The 26,731-nt window shown below is 35.9% G+C and overlaps 2 protein-coding genes across 8 annotated transcripts in view; one reads left to right on the top strand and one right to left on the bottom strand.

The window, feature by feature from the left end:
* ARL13B (ADP ribosylation factor like GTPase 13B) overlaps positions 1-26,731 on the top strand; it is a 72,971-nt gene that overhangs the window by 23,927 nt on the left and 22,313 nt on the right. The window lies entirely within an intron of this gene.
* STX19 (syntaxin 19) lies at positions 10,620-25,044 on the bottom strand. Of its 2 annotated transcripts, XM_033211568.1 has the most exons (3): positions 24,800-24,934; positions 15,091-15,150; positions 10,620-11,565 (listed from the first exon to the last, which is right to left on the bottom strand). In XM_033211568.1, exon 3 carries the CDS (start codon positions 11,550-11,552, stop codon positions 10,668-10,670), a length of 885 nt encoding a protein of 294 aa, XP_033067459.1. In that variant the 5' UTR covers positions 11,553-11,565; positions 15,091-15,150; positions 24,800-24,934; the 3' UTR covers positions 10,620-10,667. The 2 variants fall into 2 exon arrangements, with proteins under 2 accessions (XP_033067459.1, XP_033067458.1); XM_033211567.1 differs by lacking the exon at positions 15,091-15,150 and having other exon boundaries at positions 24,800-25,044.

Raw genomic sequence — 26,731 nt, 5'->3', positions numbered from 1 at the left:
TCTCAGTTTTCACTTCTACATTTCCATATTGGACATGTGATTGTTATCAAATTAGACATACACTTACATGATTGCGTCCATGTGGGTGAACATTTTTTAAAAACATAGTGACGGCCGGGCGCGGTGGCTCAAGCCTGTAATCCCAGCACATTGGGAGGCTGAGACGGGCGGATCACGAGGTCAGGAGATCGAGACCATCCTGGCTAATATGGTGAAACCCCGTCTCTACTAAAAAATACAAAAAACTAGCCGGGCGTCGAGGTGGGCGCCTGTAGTCCCAGCTACTCGGGAGGCTGAGGCAGGAGAATGGTGTAAAACCCGGGAGGCGGATCTTGCAGTGAGCTGAGATCCGGCCACTGCACTCCAGCCTGGGCGGCAGAGCAAGACTCCGTCTCAGAAAAAAAAATAAAAAATAAAAACATAGTGACAAAGGACTCTTGTACTAGCAGCCCTCGTAGCATTTATGCATAGTAAACAGTAGATGGTGCTATAACCGTGAGGCATAGCAAACTGAAAGTAGTTTAAATTGCTCTTTAACTTGGAGTAAACTAAATGTTTGCCCTTGTCTTCTTGTCCCTTTTACCTTGTTATGGTTCACTATCAAGGATTTAAAAAAAAAAAACCAACCTATCACGTGGTTAGATGAAAAATTGTAGAGTTTCTCCGTGGTCTTCAGTAGTAAATGAACATTTTTAAATGAGGTGATTTGGAAGCTCTGATTACAAAAGTTAGAACTGTATTATGTGATTATTGGTAAAGTTTATACTTTTAAATTTTTATATATTAGAGAAGTTATTTGATTTGTATAAGCAATTCTCATGTTTATTGAATCTAAAGGAAAACTTTTAACAGGGATATGTATGAAGAGAGAACTTTGATGAATCACATAGGCTAAATTGGTATTTACAAATGTTTAAGCGGGGAATTAGTGATATCTAAAGTAAAAAATATTAATGGTGGTTATTTGCAAAACAATATTATGTACTTTTTAAAAACTAGCTATTTAGTTTTTTTCATTTACTCTTTTATAGATTTATTCATTAATACATGCATTAATTCAACAAATATTTCTTTGAGCATCCACTATTTGCCAAGCATAGCTCTGGGGTTGGGGATGTGTTTGGGAATAAAAATAACAAAAATCCAAGTTAGACCTCAGGAGCTTACATTCTAGGAGGTGAGATATACACTAAATAGAATTAGTAAGTTACATTATATATGAGATCATAAGTGAATTGAAAGCAATGAAACAAGTAAAAGAATATCAGAAAGCCTATGGTGGTAGTGATGATAAGGGCATGTTGCTCTTGTAATTAGGATAATCCTAATAGGCCTTATTGAGAAGCTGACATTTGAAGTGAGGGAGTCAGTCATGCAGATATCTGTGGAAACGGCTCAAAGTAGGGGTATCCAGTTGTTAAATGACTACAGTGATTACTGGGTAATCAAATAACAGCAAGATATTTGCTTTCAATTCTGTCACCTCTCAGCTGGTGAATTTCCTGAATAGAAAAGAAAATACACAACTACTTTGATTGCTTCACCATTATAAACTCAGTTAGAGTTCACAAAGATATAAGAATTAATTATGGACAGTGTAATATGTTTATGAAATATAGAATGGTTTGCCATTTGACCAGATTTTCTCATGGGAGTTTTACAATCATAGAGTTTTATTACTAAAGGGAAACTGCTTTTTGGAAGGAATGTGGTTCAGAAATATATGAAATGTACACAAAAGTACCATTCTTAATAAATTTCAAAGATATAGGCAAAGTTTTTTTGTATGTATTTTTATTGATATTTAATAGTTGTACATATGTGGAAAAGAATATTTAAAAACTTGATTGACTTACCATCCAGAGCCAGCCACCGTTAACATGTTGATGAATTTCCTATGCATATATATTTATGAGACATGTAATGTATACAGTATTCATATAATAAATACAATTTTGGGCCAGGCATGGTGGCTCATGCCTGTAATCCCAGCACTTTGGGAGGCCAAGGCGGGCAGATCACGAGGTCAGGACATGGAGACCATCCTGGCTAACACGGTGAAACTCCATCTCTACTAAAAATACAAAAAGTTAGCTGGGCGTGCATACCTGTAGTCCCAGCTACTCAGGAGGCTGAGGCAGGAGAATTGCTTGAAACCCGGGAGGTGTAGATTGCAGTGAGCCAAGATCACGCCACTGCACTCTAGCCTGGGTGACAGAGCAAGACTCTGTCTCAAAACAAACAAACAAACAAACAAACAAATAAATAAAAAAAATTTTGTATCCTGCTCTTTTTTAAAAAATATGTTTATAAACACCTCTCGAATGTCTGCCTAAGCCCCATATTTGAAAGTTCTCCCATTTACCTTTTTCTCTCTGACTTGCAATTAATTTCTCTTATTGATATTACTGTCTTACTATCTTTTCAATCTCTTCACTACTCCATTTCCCTTTAGTGTTACCTGTCTTCAATTCCTCTTCTCTAATCACCTGTGTTGCTGATAGGAACAGTCCCTTAACCAGTCTCTAGCTGCCAGTCTTGCCTGCCCTCCAAGCTCTCCTTTACATTGCCAGCAGTTCTTTTCTTTGTTGTTTTTCAAATTACAAAACTGGTACATGCTTGTGATGACCAGTGAAACAATACAAGAATATGTAAAGAATATGAGACTTTTAAAAATACGAATTTGATAATTTTACTACTTCTTAGCTTAAAGTCCTTCAAGTTCCTTTCATAGCTCCATGCATATTAGAAATTCTTTTTTTTTTTTTAAACTAATATAACCCCTGCAACTAGAAATAATGTCTAGCATATAATAGGTCTGGCACTGACAGATCTGCTGTATAATAAGTAGGAAAGATGTTCAGCAGAACAGTGCTAAGCTCAGTGCTAGGGAATGGGGCCTGTGGAAGGGTAGCAGGAGGGGATACCTGTATTAGAGTCAGGTGGCAGTTCTCTTTGTTGCACACAGCTTACTCCTTACTGCCCACAGACATCTGGACCACTCATATGCCAAATACATTTACAGCATCTAACTTCTGCCTGCGCCTTATCTGAGCCTAAACTAGTTGAGGTAACTTACCCACAGTGCCTCTTAGAAGTCATTTTAATGCTTGGATAACTTTGTCCTCCTACCCCCAATAACAAGCAAGCAGAAAACAACAGACCTCTGAAAAGATTCATTTAATAGAAAGAAAGAAATCTAAAGATTAAGAATCTTTTCTATAATCACAAAATTACAAATTGACATGTTATTTGTGGGAAGTAGAGTGGATGACTACAGTAGCAGGTTATGACAATCTTTAGTTCTTCTCTACTTGTTCCTACACACAAGCCTGACAGCATGTGTGATGGCAAATCAGGCCTTGGCCGGTGTCTCAGTCTGTTTTGCTGATAAAGTCATACCCAAGACTGGGAAGAAAAAGAGGTTGAATTGGACTTACAGTTCCACATGACTGAGAAGGCCTCAGAATCATGGCGGGAGGCAAAAGGCAGTTCTTACATGGTAGTGGCAAGAGAAAATGAGGAAGATGCAGAAGCAGAAACCCCTGATAAAACCATCACATCTCATGTGGCTTATTCACTACCATGACAACGGTATGGGGGAAACTGCCCCCATGATTGAAATCGTCTCCCAGCAGGTCCCTCCCACAACACAGAATTATGAGAGTACAATTCAAGATGAGATTTGGGTGGGGACACAGAGGTAAACCGTATCAGCCAGATTTTACTTGATGTCACAGACTGGAGGTTTTTCTTGAAAAGTCAGAATCAGAATATCACTAGGCTTCTTTGTTTTATTAGCTCAGAAGTTCCTTTTGGCAGTTATATAGCATTTGTTAATCAGCATAATATGTTAATTAGAATCTTCTGAAATAAGTGGTGAAAAGTTGAAAAATCGTTACTGTAGGGAGGAGACAGAGTCTGGAACCTGGATTCTAAGAGCTACTGTGAATTTGGTGATAAGTAACTTTACTTCTTTGGGCTTAGTTAAATGCCTCTTCTATAATAAAAGTAGCTGTAAAATATTCTAATTCTTTGTATTCAGCTGTATAGAGTGGCATGAACCAGAACCAATTTCAATAAAAATTAAAAATGATATGCATTCGTTTTAAAGAGAGTAAAAATAAATGCCATGCAAACATTATGCTTTGTAATCATATTAACCTACAAAATCCTTTTTCTCTCACATCAACTATTTAGAAATTAACTTTAGCCCGTACTGTAAGGTATGAATTATGTTATCTACTCTTGCCTGCTCCCCACCCCCGGCTGAACTGTTTAGAGCTTAATTAATCTAGCTGGCCCTTGAGACTTTTTTAAAAAAATACAAACAAAAAACCTTCAAACTAGGTAGTCTTGACAAAGAAGACCTTTCCAAGAGAAAAAGTAAACAGGTTTTGCAACTTTATAAATAGTGCAGAAAGCAGCAGTAATCCCAAATTTTAAGCTCAGCATCCAGTATAGACACTTTCCATTAATAGTACAAGGCATGATTTGTTGATTACCTGAGGAATAAACTGAGCTGCGAGGTGTTTTAAACAGCTTAATCTGTTGAAATTTTCAGCAGTCCAGGTTTACACTGATGTCATGAGAAGGCACATGCTCTTTCTACACCCCCTCTTGCTGGTACCTGTGGAGTCTTAAAAGTTGGCCTCAGAGAGATAATAAATTACCCCTTCTTTTTATACTTGAATCCCCTAATGCTTTTAACCAGAGTAATCCTGGAGAGGCACGGGCTAAAATTTTCTTTCAGAATAATAACAATTCTAGTTGTGTTAGCATTCTCGAACTACTGAAGGTGCCTCTTTTCTCATTACACACTGCCTGCTTTTCTGTGGAGTTACATGAACTAACTTAACTTTTGGCCAGTCTTCACAAATTGAATGATTACAATAAAAGCAATATATGTATAGAGTTTCACTTGAGGCAGACAACATAATATCTCCGATTTGATCTTACTGGATGTTATGAATATTCCAATAAAAAAGTTTCTTGGCTACTCTGGGCACACTACCTATGGGGTAGCCCTCCTCTTCAAGGAGCAGTACAAATACATTAGATAGACAGATAGATAGACAGAGAGATATTCTTGACCCGGGGTCTTTGCATCATGAGTGGTTTCCCAAGACCCTCTGCAATCATACACACAATCCCAAGTGTATGTGCTTTTTTTCTGTGAGCAGATCCTAAAGAAGTTTACGACTAAAAAGATTAAAAACCCTGTCAGTGAGTTTCCATATTAGGAGAAACAATAGCCAGGCTTTAATTATTACTTTTTCAACATGAGATTTTGTTTTGTTTGTTTCCAACCTTTATATGCTTATCTGACTCACCTTCCTTCTAGGCAGTATTACAGCATAATGTTAGTTGGCAAATTTCTTTTAGTAATATTCCTTATTGTAAGTACCCAGGAGAAGTTAGATAGGTTATGATTATCCTAATATAGTTATCAGAAATTGAATCAAATGTGCTTTTATTAGGTTAGACGTTTAAATAATAGAGAATCCGAATCCTGTTTTAGAATGCTGGAGACCTATAAATACGGAATTATGGTCTGCTTATGTCACATAATCAGTTGATCCTTAGATAGAGTGGTGAGTCCCCTAATTTACTAATTTCACCCTCTGAAACTCCTACTTACTGAATTTATAAGGCCTATTGGCTTAAGATTTCTCCCCTTTCAGTGGAGCCTTACCACACTGTCATCTCCATTAATGTCGTTTACTTATATGTTGACTCATCTCCAGGTGTCCTTATTGAATGTTTCCTTTTGTCTCTTAACGACATTCACCTTTATAGCAACTGTAATTTACAGTAAAGCTTCTCAGCTGATTGATTTTGTAGGTAATTTAAGCACTGGGAGCCTGCAGAGGTCCCCATCCCTGCCTCCCCTATCACTTCAATCTAGTTAAAAACAAAATAACACAGAAAAAAACTCTTTGGCAGTGTTACTAGGCAGCAAGATGTTGTCCATACCACCTGCATCAGCATCAGCTTAGACCTTCGCAATTTTTAATAGTGAGACCAGATGTACTTTGGGGTTTTTTTCCCACACATGCTCTCCAGATCATTCTGATTCATAGCAAAAATTGACAACTACTGGTGTAGGAGAAAGTGTGAGTCAGAAAGGCCCTAAATAGGTTATTTAATCTTTCTAAGCTTTTATGTCTGCACTTGTAAATAGGGATTATAATACCTGTCTTGTTATGTGAATTCCAAATAATGCATTTAAAGCCTTTCAAGCCTCTATTACAGTGTTTCACTAGTGTTCTGTAAATGCGACGGTGGATATGAATATTGTTATTGATAATATACTGTGTCCAGGTGTAGATGAATTAGGAGAACCAGTTTCAAAGTATTTCATTTTATGAATTCAAGCTCTATGAAGCTTGTCATTACGGAAAATGGCACAGTTTGGTAGTTATGAATATGAGCTTTAGTGCTTATAGTAATTTTTAGTTTTATTATTGCATGCTTTTAGTATTGCAATATTTTGCCTTCACCTATTTTAAGAATTTTTTTCCCTTTAAGGTTATTATTTTAAGAAAAAATAACTACTTTTAGTGCCTATTAAGTGTGTATATAAAATACGCAAAATGCTACAACTAATTAAGTTATCATGTTATCTGTTTTGTGTAAGGTGATAATTGGTTTGAAAACAGAACAATGAAAACGGTTTCTGATACATTGCTTTGTGATGATGTTTTTTTGTGCTTAAGTCTTGCTTTAAAAGCAGTATGTTCTACTATAAAATGCTGAAAGAAAATAACTATTTTACAAACTCATCTGGATGTAATTATACTAATGAATATTAAATAGTACTTAATATTCTCAGTTTTCATGATAAACAATTTAGGAACAATTATAAGCGTGTATCACTAAGGCTGTAGAAAAATTTTTAGAAGGAACAGCAGAGAGACATCTATCACTAGTCAGCTGTGGAGTTTATAATCTTTTAAATTTATCTTTTTTTTTAATGTTTCTTAAACATTTGAAGCTGAGATACATGAAACATCTTTTTCTCTAGCGATGCTTGATATTTGACACAATAGAAAGCTCTTCAATTGTGTGATATTTTATAAATTAAAAATTATTTTGTATTGTTTATGAAATACATATTTTACATATACAATTTCAGTCATTTCAAATACCCCAACCTCTCTTGACATATTTTCTTCATCGTACATACCTGGAAAAGCCACCATCTTGGTCAGACCCAGTCACCTACACATTCTGTGTTAGCACACAAATGCCAAACATTGATAGATTAGTAATACATGACTGTGATGGCTGGTCTCATATTAAAGTTATCATGACTGCCTGATTATCTTCTTATCTTAGAATGTTTGTTGTTCTCTCAAAATGACAGTTTCCCTCCTTGTCCTCTCTGTCTGTTCTCCCTTAACCCCACTGTGCTTTCAGTTTTTGCCTGAGTTCTTTAAGGAAATAGAAACCATCACACAAGAATATTCTCATGTTTCCCACTACCACATTTACTCAACTGTCTGCTTTTATTCCTAAAACCCTGCCTTTTCTTCTATAGTATGGAAGAAAGATTTCTTTTCCTACCCAAGTCCAGGTGCTTCATATTCCACCTCTTTCTGCTTTCGTATAATAGTATCCCTTCCCTTTCTTATGTGAGGAGTTTCTCTCTCTGGATCTTTCCTGTCAGCAGAATGTGCTTTCCTGTTTCTTGCCTGGAAGTATAGTGGAATCCTTTCACTCTACATATCTCTCTAACTATTGATTACTTTTTATAGTACCTTATTCAAACTTCTGGAAAGAATTGCCTGTAGTGGCTGCTGTATTTCTTCATGTCACATTCTTTCCTCCGCAGACTCCATTTGTGCTTGTATTTCTGTAATTCCTTGAAATTGTTCTTCTTGGAGTCAGTAATTGTTTTTGTGCTGCCAAATCTATTGTTATTTTACTGCTCTTGCTTTCCCTAAAATTGATTGTTTCTTCACATTTTTCCTTCTTTAAACTCTCCTTTTGCATTGGTTTTCCTCATACCTCATTGACAGTTTCAGTTAGTTTCTTTTATTAACTCTTCTTCTGCTTTGAGTCTAAATTTTGAAATACTCCAGGCCCTTTTCTGCACTTCCAGTTTTTTACATCCGCATATTTTTCATACCACCTTACATACTATTTATTTACTCAAATGACCCAACTCTGTACTTCTGGTCCTGACATATCTCAAGCGCTCCTACTGATATAGCTAATATCCTAAAAACCTCTACTTGGACCTTTGAATAGTCATTTCAGATTCTCTTGACCAAAATAGTGTCTTTGATTTCCTTGTTGTGGCCAATTCGGAAACCTTCGTCTCTGTCTTTTCCCATCTCAGTAAATGGCATCGTCATCTAATCTGTATCCTATAATTCTACCTTTTAAATCTATCAGAAGTTAATCTAACTTTTTCTACCACCACTATGTAGTTTATAGTAAGAGAATGGTTAAGAGCTGGTTCTGGAGTCAGACTGCCTGGGTTTGTATCCCATTCACTATGTGCAGTTTCTGTGACCTGGAACAGGTTAATTTTGTTGCACCTCAGTGTTCATGTTGGTAAAATTATAAAAATAGTGTCTGCTTCATACTTTATCTACTCTGAAATAATTGGAACAGTTACTAGGACATTGCGAATACTTTATTCCTCTTTAGTATTACTGTTGCTGCTGCCATCATCACCACCTCCTCTACCATCCTAGTCCAAGCCTCCATCATTTCTTCCTACTGTATTAACTTTCTAATTGTTTTCTATACCTATGTGCTTGTCTTCTACTCACCTCCCCCAAATGCATTCTAACCCATTCTTTGTACAGTAGATAGAATGATCTTTTTCAGTTGTAAATTATATAATGTTACTATCAGGTCTAGAACAATCTGAGAGCCTTGTGTTGATTACACTTGTGTAAACTTCAGCCTTCTTTCCATGGCTTACAAAACCTTAAATCTAGCCCTTACTGACCTTTCTTAACCTCATCTCGTATCTCACTGCTCTTTTCTGATTATGCCCCAGCTGGATTGTTATTTTTCTTTGCATAGAGTTAGTCAGACCCACCTCAGAGTCTTTGTACTACTTGTTTCTTATGCCTGAAATTATAGCCTCCCTGGTACTCATTCAGATCTTCACTTAAATTTCATCTTTCAGAAAGGTCTTCACTAATTACCCAATCTAAAGAAGCACCCCATGATAGTCTCTGTGTCATCTCATTGCCCTTTTAAGTCTCTGCCCAGAACTTAACATTATCTAATGTTTGTATTTGTTACTCTGCTTTCTCCACTAGAATGTGAGTTGCAAAACTCTATCCCTGTGTTGTGTGAATTTAGACTGTATCCCTAACTCATAGTATAGTATAGCATTATCCTAAAGTCATGGCAAAATATTCAAGAATATGGTTGCCTTTAATTTGGCTTTATCTGCCAATCTGCAATACATTGCCCTGTATAGACCCAAGTTCAAGAAAGCAATACCTTAACTCATCTTCTTATTCCTTAAGCTAGATTCAGCTCCCACTTACTAATTAGATTCTTTAAGTACATAGTTGAGTTATCTCTGATCTGTTGACATTGAGTTAAGTTACCTTCTGAGGATAAAACATTTGATAAAGGGCCGGGCGTGGTGTCTCACGCCTATAATTCCAACACTTTGGGAGGCCCAGCGGGGCGGATCACTGAAGGTCAGGAATTTGAGACCAGCCTCGCCCACATGGCAATTCCCCGCCCCCTGCTAAAAAATACAAAAATTAGCTGAGTGTAGTGGTGCACACCGGTAATCCCAGCTACTTGGGAGGCTAAGGCACGAGAATTGCTTGAACCCGGGAGGTGGGGATTGCAGTGAGCCAGGATCATGCCACTGCACTCCAGCCTGGATGACAGAGTGAAACTCTGTCTCAAAAAAAAGAGAAAAGATTTGATAAAGGTTCTAGTTTGGTTTAGCTTTATTGTAGCATGATTCTTACCTATTAAAATATTCTCAAATCAACCAATTGGATTGCCTAGGTAGTCATTACTACTTAACAGATGAGAAAAATGTATAGTATAGAGCTTGATACCTGACCAGAAGACTAAGATTATTCATCTCATTTTTTTTTTTTTTTTTTTTTTTTTTTTTTTTTTTTTGAGACGGAGTCTCGCTCTGTCGCCCGGCCTGGAGTGCAGTGGCCGGATCTCAGCTCACTGCAAGCTCCGCCTCCCGGGTTTACTCCATTCTCCTGCCTCAGCCTCCCGAGTAGCTGGGACTACAGGCGCCAGCCACCTCGCCCGGCTAGCTTTTTTGTATTTTTTAGTAGAGACGGGGTTTCACCGTGTTAGCCAGGATGGTCTCGAACTCCTGACCTCGTGATTCGCCCGTCTCGGCCTCCCAAAGTGCTGGGATTACAGGCTTGAGCCACCGCGCCCGGCCTCATCTCATTTTCAATAGTTAATTTGTGAGTTGATGGTAACCGTATTTTTTTTTTTACTTTAATTAAATAAAAGCGTGTTTTATGTAACTGGCTACAGAAGTTTCTGTAATTTTAGTGGATTAGGGTTACAGGGGAAAATTACAACTTGACAGTGCTGAAAGGTATGTGAATGGATCCACAAGATGAAGAAAAACAATACAAGACACTGAAATATGAGCTATCTTTTACCCTAAAGCTGGAAAAAGTTTTAAAATAGCTTCTTTATTTTGAGCTACAGCATGGACAGCACCAACAACACAGTACTCTGCAAGGATTTCTTTTTTTGTATTTTACAGCTAGTCCAAATTTCTCTTTAGTATTATTAACATACTCTTTTGTACTATTCACTGTCATTTCAATATTGTTGATGCTCTCTCCTTGCTCTTCTACTAAAAGAGATATCTGAATGAAAAGATCCCTTAAATCCTTTATTTGGTTCTCTAAATTAACAAGTTCCTTGTGTCTCTGTTCAATCTCTGAAAGTTGTGCTTTAGTGATATTGATTTCTGTAAGTAAGCTTTCATTAAAAACTTCCCATTTTCCTTGATGAAGCATATCATTTACTTCTTCTTCAGACATTTCTTTTCCAGCAATTTCAAGCTGACGCGAAATAAATGTCTTGCACTTCTCTTGCTTTGCTGCTATTGTATCATTGTATGTAAACATGATTTGCTGAAAATGGCGGAACATTGAAGCATGCTGAGATTTAAGTATCCTTGTGACCACTGATGATGGACCATTTTCAACCTCTGACTTTTTAACTTCTTTAACTAAATCATTCAAACTTCTGTTGATGTATTCTGCCTGGATTTTTACCTCCTTTGTAATGGTAGACTCTCTCTTAAGTAGACTAAACCTTCTCATTGAAGCCACCAGACTTTTCTGCTGCTGCCCAAATTTTTGAACATTGTCTGCCAAATTGTTAATACTTTCCTGTAGTTTTTGGATTTCATGTAGGTGTCTCTCAGCTACAGGCTCTGTTTCATAAATAACAGCTTGCTGCAGAAACACCCCTTGTTCCTCTGTTTCTGTAGTTGATACATGACTGTCTCTAGAGAGTTCAATTTCCTTTGTTCTCTGCTTTAGTTCTTGTAGTCGATCTTTCATCTTCCCTTTCCTCCTAAGAAGCAAAAATTTTTGTATTGAACAAGTGGAAATTTGATATTTTTCCCCAGTAGCAGTTGACTTCACATAACTGTCTGTATCCCAGCAAATATTCTCCTACTTTTCTCAAATGAAGTTAAAAAATTAGAAAACATCCATGAGTTTCCTCATGAAAACCATTTAAATAGGGAAAGGAATATAAAATAATTTGTAAGTTACTTTGCATGTGAGTGCCATTTAGTTGTGTGCAATAGCCGAGAAAGCAGCAATGCAGACACAGTTGGCCAAAAATAAGTTCTTCAGGGTCATAATATCTGTCACATTATAGTTTTTTTTTTTTTTAATAAAGAATGCTTTTGACTATACCTTCACCTTATAGGAGTAATCTTCAGGTACCAAAAGTGCCCTTGTTACTAAAGATAGTGTTTCCAGTTAATTTGGCCAATGTAATATTAAAAAATACTCAGTTTGCTAAATATGCGTCATTCAGTTAAAACCATTGTAATGACAGTACAGATTTTATATGAGAACGTTAAGCTATATGGATAATATTGAATTTATTTTAAGTTTTCCGAAGCCTCTGAATTAACATATTACTTGGCATAGTGTTTTTTCTAACTGTTGCATGTATATGAAAACATTGGTTTGGTTATGCTGATTTCTCATTCTTAGCATTCTTTTGCAAAGATATCCAGACTGTCTTAGAACAAAATTTATATCGATTTGTATTAGGTGATACTTTTATAAACATGAGAATATATTTACATAAAATCTTGTTTTGGGAGTAATAATAATATTGACACTTATCACGTGCTGTGTTGGTAGTTATCTGTAAGAATCAAATTGATGTACCTAACTTATATTTAATGATAGAGATATACATGAAATGACATACATATATATAAAATGAATGTAATAAGAAGCAGTAAAATACTATTATGACAGAGCATCTTGATTTTAGAAATGTCTTTCATGACATTTTTGAAGATAAGAAGAGGCTGTTAGGGAGTACAAATAGCTCATTGGACCACATATGATATTAATATCAACCAGAAAAAAAAAAAGTCTCTGAATGTGATGCTGTTATGCTGTAGGACTCAGTGTTTGATATGTTTATGGAAATATTTTTATTAATCTGGATGTTGTCATAGGAGGCATACTTAACAAATGTGTAGATGGGGTAAAATTTGGAGGAATCTTTAGTATGTTGAAGTACAGGGTAGGGATTCAAAGATTAAAATAGTGTGGAACTTTATACTAAAAATAACAAATATATTTAACAGGAATAGATTTAAAATATTTCATCTAGCTATAAAAAAATATTTTCATATTTACAGAGTAGAAGACCCTTGGGTTCACAATAGTGTCTATGTGTCTATGAAAGTATTGGAGATTTTAATTAAGTAAGGTTTTTTTTTTTTTTTTTTTTGGGAGATGGAGTCTTGCTCTGTGAGTCTTGCTGGCGTGCAATGGTGCGACCTCGGCTCACTGCAACTTCTGCCTCTCGGGTTTAAGTGATTCTCCTGCCTCAGCCTCCTGAGTAGCTGAGATTACAGGCACCTGCCACCACGCCCAGCTAATTTTTGTACTTTTAGTAGAGACGGTGTTTCACCATATTGGCCAGGTGGGTATCTAACTCCTGACCTTGTGATCCGCCCACCTTGGCCTCCCAAAGTGCTGGGATTACAGGTGTGAGCCACTTACCCAGGCTAATTAAGCTTTCTATCAGAACTATCAGAATAGTCATTATGCTTTTATAAATAGTCTGATGTGTGGATAAACTAAACTCTGCCTACTCTATGCTATTCAGAGCAAACTGCAAGGATAAGGGGAACTCTGAACTTCTGAGCATATTTTGAGATGGAAATTCATAAATTAGGAATTACCAAACTAGCATGGAAAGGATGAGATTTGAAAACCATGCCAAATGGAGACTCATTGAAACAAATGGTAATATTTGTTCTGTAAAAGAGAAGATATAGGGTGTGTATACAACTATCGTCTAAAACACAAAGATCTGTAAATGCAAGTGGGATTAGACTTACTTGGCATAACTCCAAAGGGCAGTGGATGGAAATTACATGGAAAGAGATTTGATTCAATTTGTAAAGAAGACTTTTCAAACAAATATTGTTTTCCCAAGATGAAATGAGCTGCCTCATGAGGTGCTGAATTTGCTATCACTGGAGATTTTCAAGATGTTCTTTTTTTTTTTTTTTTGAGATGGAGTCTCGCTCTAGCCCGGGCTGGAGTGCAGTGGCCGGATCTCAGCTCACTGCAAGCTCCGCCTCCCGGGTTTATGCCATTCTCCTGCCTCAGCCTCTGGAGTAGCTGGGGCTACAGGCGCCCGCCACCTCGCCCGGCTAGTTTTTTGTATTTTTTAGTAGAGACGGGGTTTCACCGGGTTAGCCAGGATGGTCTCGATCTCCTGACCTCGTGATCCGCCCGTCTCGGCCTCCCAAAGTGCTGGGATTACAGGCTTGAGCCACCGCGCCCGGCCAAGATGTTCTTGAATGATGACGCCCATCAGGCATGTTACAGAAATGATGCCTGTTTTGGGTAAAAGGTTAAACCAATGTCCTGGTAATATTCGTTTGGTTTTAAAGGACTGGTATTTTGTGAAATAATCATGGAAGTCTACTATATGTAAAGTTTTAAATGCTGTAGTATATATTTAATTTACAGTTATATAAGTATATAAAGTATATAAATTCCTCCTGTCCTTGAGGAATTTATAATTTAGGGTGAGAAGGACAATGTACAATTTAAAAGATAAATGGGATGATTTTAGGTTTTGATATAACAATCAGGCAGGGTCTCTCTAAGCAGATATTTGAGATGTGAGACTAAATGTTGAGAAGCCAGGCAGATGAAGAGCCAAGGGAGTATATTCTAGGTATAGGAGTTGGGGTGTCAAGGCAGTGAATGAGATCGATATGTTTTAGGAACAGAGTTATTGCATAAGAACAAAGTGAATGTAGATAGAAAGGAATGAGAAGAGTAACATGGGAAGAATGAAGTAGAAAGGTAGGCATGGACCACATCATAAAGGGCTTGTGGGCCAAAGGAAGGAGTTTAGATTTTATTCTAGGTGCAGTAGAAGACAGTTAAAAGATAAATAGGATATTGACATGATTTGTATATTTTTTTTCTTTTTGATATGTAATTTAAAATTTTTTTAAACTGAAACAAAGTGTCCCTATGTTGTCCAGGCTGGTCTTGAACTCCTGGGCTCAAGCCATCTGTCCACCTTGTCCTCCCAGAGTGCTAAGATCACAGGCATGAGCCACCATGACGGACCCTGATTTATATTTTTAAAAGATGTTGTTGCTTTCTATATAGAGAATAGTTTCCTGGGGAGTGGGTGGAAGTAGTTCACAGAAGAGACTTGAGTGATCGAGATGGAGTAAATGGGAACCATTAGGATATATTTCTGGAAGCAGAAGCAATAGGACTTGATGAGTTTAACCCATCAGCACTGAACACAATCTTTTCTTGAAACACTTTGAAGAAAAGTATTTCTCCTGTTTTTTTCCCTTACCTTTTTGGCTCTTCTTTTATCACTATTTTCTTTTTCCTGGCCACTCCTTATCTCCCCCACCTGTAAATATTGGAAGAATTTAGACTCAGTCTTATTTTTATCCATCATTTTTTAGACTCACGGCATTAAATGCTGTTCATAAGCTAATGACCCAAATTTGTATCTCCAGTCTAGGTTGCTCTTAAAAAACTACCTACCTGACAGCTGCATTTGAATGCCTCTGTCCAAAATGAGCTCATGATCTTCCTCTGAACCCATAAATTGCCCCATCTCTCTTCTGGCAACTCTGTTTTTTCAGTTGCTCAGACCAGAGACTCGGAAGTCTTTTTTTGTTTGTTTGTTTTTTGAGACCGAGTCTCACTCTGTCCCCCAGACTGGAGCACAGTGGCACAGTCGTGGCTCAACTGCAACCTCTGCCTTCCAGGTTCAAGTGATTCTCCCGCCTCAGCCTCCCAAGTAGCTGAGGCTACAGGCATGTGCCACCACGCCCGGCTAATTTTTGTATTTTTATTAGTGACAGGGTTTCACCATGTTGGCCGGGTTGGTCACAAACTCCTGACCTTTAGGTGATCCACCCTCTTCGGCCTCCCAAAGTGCTGGGATTATAGGCATGAGCCACCACGCCTGGCCGGAAGTCATTCTTGACCTTTTTGTTTTTCCTACACTTCATATGCAAACATAGCAAGTCTTATCAACATCTCTTTCAAAATGTATTTGGACCTAGCCACCTCTTACCATCTCCCTGGTTCAAGTCCCTGTTATTTTTATTTTTTATTTTTGAGACAGAGTCTTGCTTTGTTGCCTAGGCTGGAGTGCAGTGGCACGATCTTGGCTCACTGCAACCTCCGTCTCCCAGGTTCAATCCTTCTGCCTCAGCCTCCCAAGTAGCTGGGACTACAGGCACATGCCACCACGCCTGGCTAATTTTTGTATTTTTAGTAGAGACAGGGTTTCACCATATTGCTAAGGCTTGTCTTGAACTCCTGACCTCATGATCCACCCCTCTCAGACTCCCAGAGTGCTGGGATTACGGGCGTGAGCCACTGCGCCCAGCCAACTCCCTGTTATTTTTCGTCTTGATTGTTACGGTAGTCTCTTGAGTGTTCTCCTTGTTTCCTTTTTGTACTGACTACCCCCAAACTGCCCCCACCACAAACCTTTGGTCTTAACACAGAATTCAGAGTTAAAATGTAGGTTAGACCATGTCATTCCTGTGCCTAAAATCCACCTTTGGCATTATCTCTTAGAGGAAAAACTACAGCCTACAAAACTCCACAATGACTTCACCCTCCTGTCACCCCTCTGACCTCATCTCCTACAACTCTCCCTTGCTCTGCTTCAGTCTCACTGTCCTTGCTGTTCTCACACAAATCCGGCACCATCTGGCTTTAGGGCCGTGGCACTTGCCTTCTCTTCTATTTGAAGTATTCTTTCCCATGTAGTATGTGACGTATTTCCCCAACCCAGTCCTTACTGAAATGTCACTCTCTGAGTTAGGATGTTCTTGGTCACCGTATCTTGGACTATACCTTCTCTCAGCTCTCTGACCCTTCCCAGCTTTATTTTTCTTAGCATTTTTCACTATTTAACATACCATATATTTTACTTATTTATATTAACTTAATTGTCTACTTTCTCCTCCCAATATTAACTCCATGAAGTCAAGGGTTTTTATTCATTCTGGTACCTCATAGAATTAATATTTGGAGGAGAAAGTAGAGAGTCTTTATTCTTTCCCAACACCTTGATGAGTCTTATATTTACTTGAGTTCTCATGTTGAGATCTTGATATCTTAGATTTACTTGAGCTCTTAATATGTGCCAGGCACTGTTCTAAGTGTGTTGTATGTTCTTATAAGAACAAGTATTGTCATGATCTCTATTCTATAGATGATGAAATTAAGATCTCAGCTTTAGTAATTGAACCATGTTGTCAGCTAGTGGTAGAGTTGAGATTCAGATTCTGGCAGTATAGTTTGAAGGACTCAACTGTTTACTGTAGCAGAGTATGTGTTACTGTACTATAGCGTCCTAGAGCATAGTAACTTCACTATAGTATAGCATAGCTTTACTATGCTATAAAGCTTTTTCAGTGGTGTTAGAGAGATCGTCTAGGGTGAGTTCTGAAAAGAGGCAATTAGGTCAGTTAAGTGGTTGGGAAAAGAGCCTCACAAGGGATAAGACCTTGAAATCTGTTTTTGTCAGGAAAAGGTGTTTTATAGATATTAAAAGTTTATTCAGAAACATTTGCTACGTTACTTTATTGCCACATAACTATATTGCTGAGCGTTTTAAGTATTGGTGGGAAATATTTAAGAGCAAGTTTTTGTTGCTGAAATGCACTTAGAGCATTCTACTATTTATTTTACCTATTTTAAATATTTAATTCAAATAGCTAGTAGTGTTTTGTTTTTGCCACTGATTTGCTACAGTAAAGGTAAAAAAGTTCAGTCAGTGCAATTGATGTAATAGGGGACTAAGCTGGAAAGAGATTCCATACCCTTCTTCCTCTGCATATTTTTATTGGCTATATTTTACTTTACTGGCAAGAAACAGTTTCTCTACCTTCAGAGTAGAACTAACCAAAGCTAGTGTTTTTATAAGATCCAAGGAAAAAAATAAGCTGTGAATGATACTAGACCTGGAAAAATTATGAAAGGAAGATTAGTCAGGAGGAATATTAGAAGGTAATATAAAAAGAATTACCAATTTTAGGTGTTAAAAAGTTGTTTTTTTCTTCTGTGTTTAATATTATATAATATATTTATATTTTGAGATGGTCTCACTCTGTCACTCAGGCTGGAGTGCAGTGTCATGATCTTAGCTCACTGCAATCTCCACCTCCTGGGTTCAAAGCGATTCTCCTGCATCAGCCTCCCGAGTGCCTGAGGTTACAGGTGCCCATCACCATGCCCAGCTAATTTTTGTATTTTTAGTAGAGACAAGGTTTCACCATGTTGGCTAGACTGATCTTGAACTCCTGACCTCAAGTGATCTGCCTGCCTCAGCCTCCCAAAGTGCTGGGATTACAGGCACGAACCACCATTCCTGGCCAAATATTGTGTAAAATATTTGATGATTATCCTGGTACAGATACTTAAAGACACATAAAACTATTGGGAATTAATTGTGGAAACTTTTTACCATGTGGCAACTTTGTGAAAGCAGAATTATCATCCATGTTTTATTACATACATCTGATAAGAACTAGTCTTCTTTTCAGTATAGAGAAAATTTGACGTTAAAGTAAGTTGGCTTAGTGATTTATCTTGTGTAGCTTCCTAGTGTTCATTTTTTGGTTTAGTGGTATTTATGACTTCCTAATCTATAAGCTCTTTCTAGTATTACCATATTGATGCTGAAAAATAAATTCTTCCCCAAATTGTTGAAGATATCATGTCACATTTAGTGTAGCCATAAACTTTTTAAATAAGCTTTTTAAAAATGTTATTTTTCCCTCAAATTAATAATGCATGTACACAGGTTGACAAATCAAGTCATATCAAGGCTTCTAAAGATATATATCTGACCCTTGCCTTCCCTACCACAGCCCCTTTCCAATTCTCCATTCCTTAAAGGCAGTCATAAAGGCAGTCATTTTCAGCTCCTTAGCTACATGTTATGTCTAAACTCCTATTTCTAGGTAATTTGCATGCGCAGGTATTTTTGCTTCTTCATTTTTATTTTATTTTATTTTATTTTGAGACAGAGTTTTGCTCTTGTTGCCCAGGCTGGAGTACAATGATGTGATCTCAGTTCACTGCAACTTCCTCCTCCCAGGTTCAAGTGATTCTCCTGCCTCAGCTTCCTGAGTATCTGAAATTACAGGCTCCTGCCACCACGCCCAGCTATTTTTTGTATTTTTAATAAAGACGGGGTTTCACCATGTTGGCCAGCTGGTCTTGAACTCCTGACCTCAAGTGATCCACCTGCCTCAGCCTCCCATAGTGCTGGGATTACAGGCGTGAGCCACCACACCTGGCTGCTTTTTTGGTTTTAGTTATTATATTGAATTTCTTCTATGGAAGATGTAGATTTAATTTTCTCTCATACCCCCATTCTTCCCTCAGCTTCCCCCTTTTAATACAGTTATATCACAAATTTTGGTTAATCAATATTTTGTGTTTACATTATTATGACTACCCAAATACTATTTATATGTGAGTCACCTAAGGTACTGTGGCTATATTTCCTTTCTCAAATAATTTTTAAAATTATTTCTAAGTTTTTTCAATGGATAGAGATAGAAGATGAATATATTTAAGAAAACTTCTTGTTGACATATTTATACATATACAGAAAGTCCCCAGAGCATAAAGGTATATTATGATGATTTTTCACAAAGTAAATACATCCATGTAACTACCACATAGATCAAGAAACATATAACATTTAAACTTTAAAAAAAAAATTAATTACCAACGTTTTTCACCTGCTTAATTTTGTACATATGCATCACTAATTCATTCTAAAACTGAAGTGAATTGAAAATATCCTCTTGACATATTTAAATATAGACTGCATATAGTTTTGTTTTATTTCATTTTATTCATCGTTTGAGGCTCCTTTCCTGGAACCTCTAGTGTAATCTGATTGTGTTAGAATTTTTTTTTCCTCTTGTCTATTCTCTCTTTTTGATTTCCAGTTCCTCACCTTTCTTGGTTTATCTCCTTGATTTGGGAGTGTACCATAGCTTCTTTTCCAAATATAAATGCAGTGATAATTTGCATTACTGAAAGTATTTTTATTCTGTCCTATACTTGAATACTATATTTTCTGTGGATAAAATTTTCAGTTTGAAATTATATTCCCTCAAAATTTTAAAAGTTTTGTTACCACGTCTTCTAGTTTTGTTACCCCTGAATGTTCTGCCCTCTGTTTTCTGATATTTTGTAGACTGGTTTTTATATTTCCTTTCATGAAATTCTTGACCTTTTCTTTTCATATTCCTGGTGTTCTGAAATTTCACAATTATGTGATCTGGGGTAGGTCTTGATGCATTTATTTGGTAAACGTTTAGTTGGTCTTTTCAACCTACAAACTCATGTATTTACTTGCTTTTTTAAAAATAATTTCTTTAATAACTTTATTTTCTCCATTTTCTTTGTATTATTTTCATGGCCTTTCAGACATTAAGAAAATTAAAGAAGCAGTCCAGTCCAAGAAAAGCAATGTCCAAATAAGGGGAATTTTAAAGTGACTTACCTAAGGCCACACAACTAAAAGGTGGCAGAGCCTTCGTTTAGACATGTCTACTTGATTGCAAATCTATTCTTTTTCCCCTATTGTGTGTTTAGTAGAAATTGATTATCCTAGTGAAATATACACAAATAATGTTTGTCTATATCAAATACTGTATTATGTTACTAATATACATACTATATCTATTTAAAAGAAAAAAATTCAGCAGGAGATAATATAGTGTATAGTATCTAAAGTAATGTTTGAAGCTTTATTAGGCTCTTTAATTTAATCAGATCAAATTGATCACTTTACACTATAAAAGAAAAATAATTTGGATCTCACAGACTTATGTTTACAGAAAGTCTCTCTAAGAAATAGTGAATTTTATCTTTGGTACTACATGGAGATTGGGATTCTTATATGTTCTTCTGCTTCAAGTCATAGTCATCTAACCAGATTTCTGTTTCATTCTCTTATACTAGCTTGTCACTATGAATTATTTTTTAAAAATTAATAAATTAATAGAGAAAGGATCTCACTCTGTTGTCCAGGCTGGTCTTGAACTCCTAGCCTCAAGGGATCCTTCTACCTTGACTATGAATTCTTAAAGCTACAGCATATATAGCTGAAGTGCTAGTTGCTGCATTATTTTTTTTTAAACTGACTTGCACCCCTAAAAAAGAAAGAGTAACAGTGTTAGAAGCTCAGAGGAGAGAGAAAGAGAAAGTGGCATCAAACAAAAGATTTTGATTTTGTATTCATGAAAATTAAGTCCTATATTTATACAGTGGCTCAGTAGCTTTTAACAATCTTTAATTTTCACATTCCTCAAGAACTACAACGTCTTGAACTTTCTCCTTGATTGCATGGTTTGGAACAAATCCTGAAACAACTCCCTCTAATGGTTTTATGACTGGAAAGATCTTTCTCCTTTTCTGGGTGTGTTGCTTTGTTTTATTTTTGAGATACCATCTCACTCTATCACCCAGGCTAGAGTACAGTGGCTCGATTGCGGCTCACTGCAGCCTCTACCTCCCAGACTCAAGCGATCCTTCCCCCTCAGTCTCCCGAGTAGCTGGGACTACAGTTGCATGCCACTGTGCTTGGTTGATTTTTTAAAATTTTTTGTAAAGATGAGGTCTCGCTATGTTGCCCAGGCTGATCTCGAACTCCTGGGCTTAAGCAGTCTTCCCGCCTCAGCCTCCTAAAGTGTTGGGATTATAGGCGTGAGCCAGTATACCCAGCCTCTTTTTTAAAAAATTAGAAATAAAGTAATCAAAAGCTTTTTTCTAAAGCATCATAGTTTTAAAATATTTTAAGAAATAGATGATATTTCAAATTGATGTCGGAGCACAGCGTACACAGGCTTTTGGGAAGGTAAATTTTCCTGTGAAGTGCCTTTGAGAAGGTGCATTTTACTGCCACTGATTTTGGAAAGCAGGATATTTGAGTCTGACCTGTATAAAGGTTGTTTTTTCCTGAATTTTTGTTCATGTAATGTTCCCTGAACAAGCACCACACTTTTATATTTGAATAAAAGGTACTTTAAGGAGCCCTTTAAAATATATTAATATGTCCTTTGTATTTATTAATCTTACAAGGAAAAAACAAGAAAATATCCTGCTTTTTTTTTAGATCTGTATACATTATTGATATTCAAGGTAAAACATGGAAATAGAATCAGGTTTCCTTTCAGTGTTACACATCATGGCATGCATATTATGTAAATGATGTTTAAAGTGAGCTATAAAGGTTATACTGTGTTTGTCTTGGTTAATGAATCCTATGTCTGTATTTCTTTTGAACATTTAGAGAATATTTATGTGAAAGATCCTTTACATTATTAGATTATTTCTAGTTTCTTAGGAGTAATTTCCTATGTTTGCTGTGGTCACTGACTGGTGGCCACTTTGTTAAAGGTGAGCAAGTGTATTTAGTGAAATTCGTCAGCAGCCTAGCTTCATTGGGGAGTTATACAAGAATGCTCTGAGTGTCCTGATAAATTATGGACACATTGAGGCTATTTTTTTGATTGTCACAGCCAGCGCCCCATGGAGTTTGCGCATTATAGCACAGGTAGGATAATGTAGGCCTTATTTTTCTCTAGTGATTTTTGTAGCCTAAGTGGATCTCACTTCCTGCTATAATCCTGGGCAAGTCAACAGAGTTATTTCTGTCTTTGTATACAGATTATGTTGTATTATTCCTAGTTAACTGCTTCATCTAGGAAACTCAGTTTTAGTTCCCTGTAATGCAGCAAACTCCAAACCTCAGCTTTAAGGTAAAGTATTTGTCCAGTGGAATTAGGTTTAATTACTACTCTTCATTTTGGCTTTAAGTATGTTTCCTCATCATTTCTGGCACCTGAAAACTTCTCTTTTTTACTGTAAAATTTAGTGATGTTGTTTTAAAATTTGTCTTTTTTAAACTTATGATTACATCAAATTCTGTATGTTTACAGAAAGAGGGAGCAACTTCTGTATCTGTGCATTTTGACTGAAGTCATAGTTGCTTACCTTTACAGAATTAACATAATTGAGAATGTTTCCCTAAATCCTTGTTCATCTGTGTAGAAATTGACTTAAGATAGGTACTCAGATATGTTTATATGCTATATATAAATTGCATTTTCTAGTAGTTGCATACTCATAACTATATGTATAACTATCCAATTTATTGATCTTATATCTTCATTAATTAGAATACTAGGCAAAGTAAGACAAATATGCATATTAGAATTTAAAACATGCAAGGACAGGATTCATATAAGCATAAAATATGAAGCTCATAGTTGTGAAATCATTTAATTGCTTAGACTAGGTGAAACTGATGAAATTACTATTTTGTGCAGTCTGTTCTGTACCTTAAATTTATTACGTTGGAAGAATTATATACAAATATGAATCATCTTTTATTATGTTTAACTTACAGCATTGCTTTACAGTTTTGGATTTTACTAGCAAGAACTGTATCTGTGAACTTAAACATGATATTTTAAAAAGAAAGAACAATAACTCGTATGTGTGATAATCAGCTTTGACAACTTGTTCTGGGAAATAGAAAAGTAAACTGGTGCGACTCAACTCAAATAAAAGGTTCTCTGCCCTATTACAGACACTGAAAATCCCTAGAAACAGAAACATGAGTAAAAATTACCTAGTACTTTAAGAAATATGCCCTGGGATAGATACTTAGTGTATTTATAGATTTTTTTAAAAGTAGGCCATTTCTTTTGATAGTTACTGTAATGATTAAATAAAACATTTCAAGAAAACATTTCAAGAAATGTGACCAGTTTTTACCCAAGAGAAAACAGAATATTCTGTTGCTTTTGTATATGAAGTCAACTTGCAACATTTTTCTAGTGCAAGTGAAAGCAGAGGATCTTACTGTAATGTTAACCTCTTTGACTGCTAAAGTGAGGGCCAAATAGTAGTTTCTAAAAACTAAAAAAAATACAAATTGCATATATTGTCTAATTTTGAATTATCTGACTGTTTTTTTTGCAATGTAAGCTTTCAATGCTTTTTTTCTACTTTTTATTTAGTGTAAATAAGTTAATGAATTAACTTGTTTAACAACATATTAAGATCATTTTATTTAAATGTAAGACTTGTATAATTTTTGAACTTTTATCTGATTCAAGTAACCTGTACATACATAAAATGATTTTTATATTGCATTTAAAACTGCATAGCTATGAAGATAATGTGTTCTAGGTATTATATGGCCAATTCTCAAGTCCACCTTTAAAATACATATCAAGGTCATTATTATTTTGATTTGAAATGGAATATTTATTAAATTCTAACATAGTAACAATTATAACTTTGAAAGTATCTAACCTATCTACATATGTTGTATTTAAATGATGCTGATTTAAATTTTTCAAGCTATCAGTTAAATGGTAACCCGTATGTTAAATGGTGTAACTTAAGTATTTTTAATGTACTAGTTGAAATTTAGAAAGGTTAGTAAGTACTTCGATGTTTTATGGTAGCCCTTTCACAAGGTTATTTTCTAATTTTTTAAATTTTAGAAAAGTCTAGTAAACAACAATGAAGCAATTAAGACCATTATAGCAAATTATCTTAGATTTTTAAGGTTATATGTATGTGTCAAATTTGGGTATAAGCTGCTTTTCAGAGTTAAATATAAAAATGTTCTCTGAAGTAAGCACATTCATAGTGTCTATAAAAGAAATAATTTTAGATTTGTTTTTACATCTGACTTTCTAGTATTTCTAAAATGAGAGCTTACTTTTTAAAAGACTTAAAAAAATTTTTCTTTCCTCTGAAGTTGATTTTTATTATAGTAGTCTGTTTTCAAGAGCTTTATACCCAGATCCCAGTCAGCACGTCAGTAATATATGTGAACAAATCAGCTACCAGTACCCCTGTTCAAATCTGAGTAAAACAAGTAACCCTCATTATTTGTTGAGCGATTTTTAAATGTACCAGTATAACCAGATTTCAGTCTATGGATACCTCATATTAAAAGGTACAAAAAAGAGTCGTTTATTTACCTTTCTGTCTTCTTCCTTTTGTTGGTTTTCCACCTGCCGTGTTGGAGTCCTGCCTTTGAGAGAAAATCTGAACATCTCATGTAATGTTTTGAGCAATTTATCTAAATCTCTATCTTATAGGGCACAGGCTAATTTCTGTATAGTTTCCATGTTGTTAATTGAAAGTCAAATAATGAAGTCAAATAAGAGATAAAGTTGTACTTTTGCTGTTAATAGCAAGTGAAAATAGATTGCTTACTTCACACCTGGAGAATCCGGTTCTGCCTGTTAGATGCCTGTTCTTTAGATTAAAGGAAGATCATTTTCATTGGAGCTAGTTGGTAACAGGAAGTCCTTGTTAAACTGCCTACGTAGAGTATTTGGCATTGGATCTGCAAATTTAGTCCTACGTTATATATGTAATATATTATTCTAAGAAAAGGGATTTGTATTTAAACAAAGGTTACTTTCTTTTCTATAGATATCAAAACTTACTAAAAATATAGAATTAAATAGGAATGAAAAGAAGCTTGGTGTAAAGGCTTTTTTTGTTCCATTTACTTTAAAATGGTTGAAATCTGTCCTATTTTAGGAAGTCCCATAAGAGCTTAGCTCATAAAATCATAGAATTTCAGAAGGGGAACATCCAGGAAAGAGCTCATGTCTGTAAACCATTCATCCCACTTTACTTTTAATTTTTTTTTTTTTTTTACTTTTTATTATGCCTGCTGTTTTTATTTTAAAATAAATTTTATATAGAACTAAAGTTATCCAGCAATATATGTTAAATCATTTATTTTGTCAATATCACAACTCAAAATTAATTTATACCAGAGGAAAATGTTTATAGGAAGAATTAGAAATGAAAATCTCTCTTGTACTACCAAATTTCAGACCCATTTTTTCTACCTGACTTGTTACTGTTTGAGAGCAAGAAGGACATTCCTGTATCTATCAAAATCATATATATACACACATTTTTTTTTTTGAGAAGGAGTCTCATTTCTTGTAGCCCAGGCTGGAGTGCAGTGGTATGATCTTGACTCACTGCAACCTCCGCCTCCTGGGTTCAAGCAATTCTGCTGCCTGAGGCCCCTGAGTAGCTGGGATTACAGGCGCCTGCCACCACGCCCAGCTAATTTTTTTGTAGAAATGGGGTTTCACCATGTTTGCCAGGCTGGTCTCGAACTCCTGACCTCAGGTGATCCACCTGCCTCAGCCTCCCAAAGTTCTGGGATTATAGATGGAGCCACCACGCCTGGGCAATCACATTTATATTTATTCTTTGTTTTAATAGTTCTACTTCCTGGAATCTGTACTCAAAATAAGAAATAACTCCTTTGCACACTTACTTTTTATAGCACTCTTTGTAAAAACAATACACTGGAAACACAGAAGTCCTTCAGCATAGAACTGGCTGAGGAAATGATGAAACGTTCAAAGGGAAACATTTTGCGATTATAAAAAATAATGAAGATTTTGTTATACTGCTTCAGGGTACTTTCAAAATTTACTTTTCTGTTAAAAGCATGCTGCGTAAGAATATATATATGTAATATGCTAACTTTTAGGAAGAAAGGAAGGGTAGATATAAATATTGTATATATACACAAATACATAAACAGTCAATAGCATTGAATATCCATAGTGCCCAAATTATGGTCCTTAAAATACCATTTTCTCCATATGCTTGTTTATATTTTCAAAAAGAAATAATGGGAAGATGAACTAAACATGAATGAAAATGGTTACCTATAGGAGAAGGGAAGGAAAAGGCAAAGAGATGGCAAATAGTTCTTCTGATTGTACCTGGTTTTTATAATTCTGAATTTAGAACCATATAAATTTATTTTTATTTTCATTTTTTGAGACAGGGTCTCACTCTGTCACCTAGGCTGGAGTGCAGTGGCACAATCTCGTCTCACTGCAACCTCTGCCTTCTGGGTTCAAGAA

This window comes from Trachypithecus francoisi, unplaced genomic scaffold, assembly GCF_009764315.1.
Source record: "Trachypithecus francoisi isolate TF-2019V2 unplaced genomic scaffold, Tfra_2.0 Lachesis_group0, whole genome shotgun sequence".
NCBI classification, from domain to species: Eukaryota; Metazoa; Chordata; class Mammalia; order Primates; family Cercopithecidae; genus Trachypithecus; species Trachypithecus francoisi.
This window is presented reverse-complemented; position numbering and strand designations above follow the sequence as displayed.

Excerpts from the sequence above, each read along its gene's own strand:
- STX19 (XM_033211567.1), bottom strand. The coding sequence starts at position 24,879 with ATGAGATGTTCAGATTTTCTCTCAAAGGCAGGACTCCAACACGGCAGG. Across the intron at positions 11,566-24,799 it reads AAAAGGAAGAAGACAGAAAG|GAGGAAAGGGAAGATGAAAG; the intron begins GTAAATAAACGA and ends TTTGCTTCTTAG.